General features: G+C 40.7%; 1 protein-coding gene across 1 annotated transcript; it reads left to right on the top strand.

Annotated features, from left to right (window-relative positions):
• Positions 1–1,108: 1,108 nt before the first annotated feature.
• On the top strand, positions 1,109–3,754 carry LOC125311924 (interferon-induced protein with tetratricopeptide repeats 1-like). The gene is made up of 2 exons (XM_048270293.1): positions 1,109–1,155; positions 2,161–3,754. The coding sequence occupies exons 1-2, from the start codon at positions 1,109–1,111 to the stop codon at positions 3,491–3,493; spliced, it is 1,380 nt and encodes a 459-aa protein (XP_048126250.1). The 3' UTR covers positions 3,494–3,754.
• Positions 3,755–4,084: the final 330 nt, after the last annotated feature.

The following is a 4,084-nucleotide window of genomic DNA, read 5'->3' as shown; positions in this document are numbered from 1 at the left end:
TCACAACACACCATATGATTGGCTCAATGTATTCACATCACACCACATGATTGGCTCAATGTATTCACATGTCGACGTTTTGCCGAGGAAGGGGTGGGATATGTGTAGACAACGGCCATTTTGGCGTGACAAACTAACCCCATGCATTTCTATGGAGTATTTTTTGAGCGCTGTGTCTCCTCATTAGAAAGTCTCTGGCTGTGCTCACCACACCTGTAGTATCATAAGTCCACCAGCAGAGGGCGATTATGTACTACAGCAGTGGTTCTCAAACTTTTTCTGTCATTCCCCAATGGAGGAGGGGAATTTTCAAGCCCCACCTGACCCCATCAACCCGGCAAAATGGTAACTTTAAATAATTTTTTTGGAAACACTTTACGGTAAGAGTATATGAATTATCATGAATTCATGCATGCATTTATTCATGATTTATGCATTACTTCATTCCTTAATATCCCATAAATCATCAGGAACTGACAAGAGTTCATAGTCTGTCATTCGGGACATGAACATTACATCACCTGAAGCATTAGGTACGGTGGGCACATTATTATGAATTATTATGACCGTCACGCATACTTTTTTACTTTTTCGCATGTCCAAATTTCCATCAAGGATTCCTGGGACACTGAAAGACCGGGGTACACGAAACTTGGTGGGCATGTAACCCCACATGGATAGCATGGAACCATCGTTTTTCGTTTTGATCTGTAGCTCCCCCGCTGGACTGGACCCCCCGAAAGGAGGGTAGGGCAGACACAGTTTTCTGAGAACCGTAGGGTTTAGGAGGACCATTTTTTTTGTATGTTGATCTCAAGGGGCCATGTCAACCCATTCCATAACCACTCATTTCATGTATAGCGCCACCTAGTTAAACACAAAAAAGTAAAAATCAGGTCTTGTAAGGTATCGCAGGTATCCAGGGGCGGACTGGGACCAAAAATCAGCCCTGGCATATTTGGTCCAAGCGGCCCTCAAATCGGTCGGGCACACCTAATTAAATACAAAATCTTTGCATTACCCTTAAATATGCATATATTTCCAACTGTCATGGAGAACTGAAAGTGATGTAGGCCTCATTGGCTGATCTGACTGATCAGAGGTAGCCATGGAGCACATGATCTCCATATTCAACACGCGTGGCGTGATCTCATGGTAGATCTCATTAGACACTTGACAGTCTCCAACAAAAGCATGGCAGGGCAAAGACCCCCAGGTTGGCAACTATTTCTAAAAACAGCAGGCAATCAGAGACACACACCCTCATACTCCACTCTTTCAAGCACCCGCACGTGTCCCAACCCTACGTCATACAGCATCATATTCTAAGGGCAAAAAAGTACGTATTTACAGTAGCCTGTAGTAGTGTAGGACGGTGGTAGCACTTGTTACGCCAATTATCTTGCGATGATTGGCCTAATACAGCCCGGGATCGAAACCCGGCTACGGCAACCTTTTATTTTTATTTTTTTACTTGAACATTTTTTAAAACATTTTTACAATTTTAGATTGGAAAAACTTGAAAAAACTTTTACAACTTTTTTTAACTTGTAATCTTTATAAACGCCCGCGCCTCTGCCTCACTGCACCCACACACACTCACAAGCGCTCTCTCTCACATCATATTTTGTAGGGTACATACCTTCGCGCACACTTTCGTGAGGGGTAGTTGGTCGGTACAGCTCTGCATCAGAGTCTTTTAAACAGAAGAAAAAACAAATTTAGCACGGCATAAAACAAAACATTATCACACCTCCAAATTATACGCAGGAAGAACTATAGCCTACCTTGGTACAAGCTCAGGCTTGGAGAATTCGGCCGACCCCTCTGGACAACCTATGTGCATCTGGTTTAAGGTAATCTTAAAATATATTTTAATAGCACATATGATCATAAGAAGGATAGGTAAACACAACTGTCACCAAGCCAGGCAATGCGTTATATAGTTAAGACCTTGAGAGGTAATACAGTAAATGTCATTTTTATGTCAGATTTCATAATATGAAATCACCTTCATTAGTTACAACTACAGTATAGAGTTGTTTAATGTTTTTTTTTCTGTTAGGTTTTGCTGGCCTTATAGGTAGATGATTTACTAGTTTTACTACAAACATTCATAATATCACTTATTAATTCATTAACTTCTTTCTCTTCCCTTAGTGCCTTTGATCTGCAAGGTCATTTGGAAAACATGGAGTGCCATTTCAACTGGCAGTTAGACTGTAGCCCATCAAAACTTGAGAACCTCCACCAAGATCTCAAGGATCGCATTTACTTTGGATGCAACTGGATGTGCCAGTTGCACAGCCTCCTTGGGTACATCCTTCATGCTCTGGGCTCCAGGGACGAAGCCTTGACCCACCTGAAGGAAGCAGAGAAAATGATCAAAGAGGGAGATGAAGAGAAAGACTGCCTCCTGCTGGTCAACCAGGCAAACCTCGCCTGGGTGCATTACTTTAGGGGTGAGCTGACAGAGAGCCGCGCTTATTTGGAAGAAGTGACTCGACTTCAGGAGGCTTTACCTGCCCCATCTGGTTCCCAAATTCACCCAGAGTTAAGTGCGCAAAAAGGCTGGGCATTGTTAATGTTTGAGAGAAACCACCAGCAACGAGCAATAGAGTGCTTCAAAATGGCCGTTACCAGTGATCCAACGAAAAGACTCTTTCGCAAAGGCCTTGTTCTTGCCATGGACAAAGTCTACTTTGGACAACCACTCACCCCAGATTTAAGAAGAGAAATCACAGACAATCTTAGGGTTGTCAAACAGATGGATGAAAATGACGTGTGGGTGGCGACACTGTACCTGATCAATGCACTTCGCAATGGTGAGGACAGAGAGCAGTTTCGGCAACAGGTGAACACATTGGCAGATAAACTGATTGCCTCTAGACATCTTGATGGTCTCAGCAACGTCCTTTTCCTTCTCGGTTCTTACTTCAGTGAATATGACAAAGCCCTAGATGTTGCAGAGACAATGTTGGAACAGTTTCCAGATTCAATCATTGCGAAAAAGAACCTTGCTAGCAGCTTGAAGTGGAAGGTCTTTTCCTTAAGGAAGAAAACTGAGGAGCGAACAGTTTTGGCCACAAGGGCCATTGGGATTTACGAGGAGGTGAACACTAAGCATTCTGTCAAGGAGAATATCAGTCTTGCGAAAATGCATGTAAACGTAGGCAATACTGATGCTGCAAATCACATCTACAAAAGCCTTTTAGATCAAAAAAACATCAGTGATACAGAGAAGCAATTCCTGTTCTTCCAATATGGTGAATATCTTAACTGGGAGAGAAAAATGACCTCTGAAGCAATAGACATGTACATAAAAGCAGTGCAGGTCCCTGTAGTCTCTGACTACAGAGACAAGTGCTTTCAAAAACTTGTGTCAATTGTCAAATCTGGGAGGCACAAAAGATGTGATGAAATCTATTCCTCTCTGTTTGACCTGCCCTATGTTGGCCGCAGGCATAATGGACAATTGTTTCTGAAGAAGTGATCATCACATGGTTCAAGTACAAGTTTTCTAAATATCTTTCAAGGCTAACTCTATAGATTAATCACTTTCTGATATTTCAAATAGTAAAAAAAAAATGTAAAATGTGTTTCACGTAAAAGTCAGTAAAGTGTGAAACCCAATACAGCTGAACACTCCTGTTCTTTTCATGTATTCCTTCAGGTTGCTACCATAGCTCAGTTAGTTGAAGGTTATTCCTTCACACATCTGTTCAACTATGTTGTGTTTTTTTTACTTGCTTCCCATCCCATTGGTTGAGCAGGTTCCATTTTCACTTTTAAAAAAAAAAAAAAAAAAAAAAAAAAATATATATATATATATATATATATATATAATATATCATTACTGTATTACTGTCAGTGTTTATTACTGTTTATCACTGCTTGTGAACTGCATTGAAAGGTTAATAAAGGAGGAAATCCTGATATGCTGGAGATTCAGTTCATGACATATTTGTGCTGTTTTCAGATGGGTTTGAATAAAGGATATGTTAAATGGTTAAAGCTTAAAGTCTGAGGAATCTTATTTTACAATGTAAAAAATTAAATAAAATTAATTTATCCTATGCATTAG

This window comes from Alosa alosa, chromosome 18 (assembly GCF_017589495.1).
Source record: "Alosa alosa isolate M-15738 ecotype Scorff River chromosome 18, AALO_Geno_1.1, whole genome shotgun sequence".
Lineage (NCBI taxonomy): Eukaryota > Metazoa > Chordata > Actinopteri > Clupeiformes > Clupeidae > Alosa > Alosa alosa.
Note: the sequence above shows the minus strand (reverse complement) of the source record. Positions and strands in the feature narration are given on the sequence as shown.

Coding starts and splice junctions, on each gene's coding strand:
- LOC125311924 (XM_048270293.1), top strand. CDS start 1,109: ATGGAGCACATGATCTCCATATTCAACACGCGTGGCGTGATCTCATG. Junction 1,156..2,160: donor ACGCGTGGCGTGATCTCATG/GTAGATCTCATT, acceptor CTCTTCCCTTAG/TGCCTTTGATCTGCAAGGTC.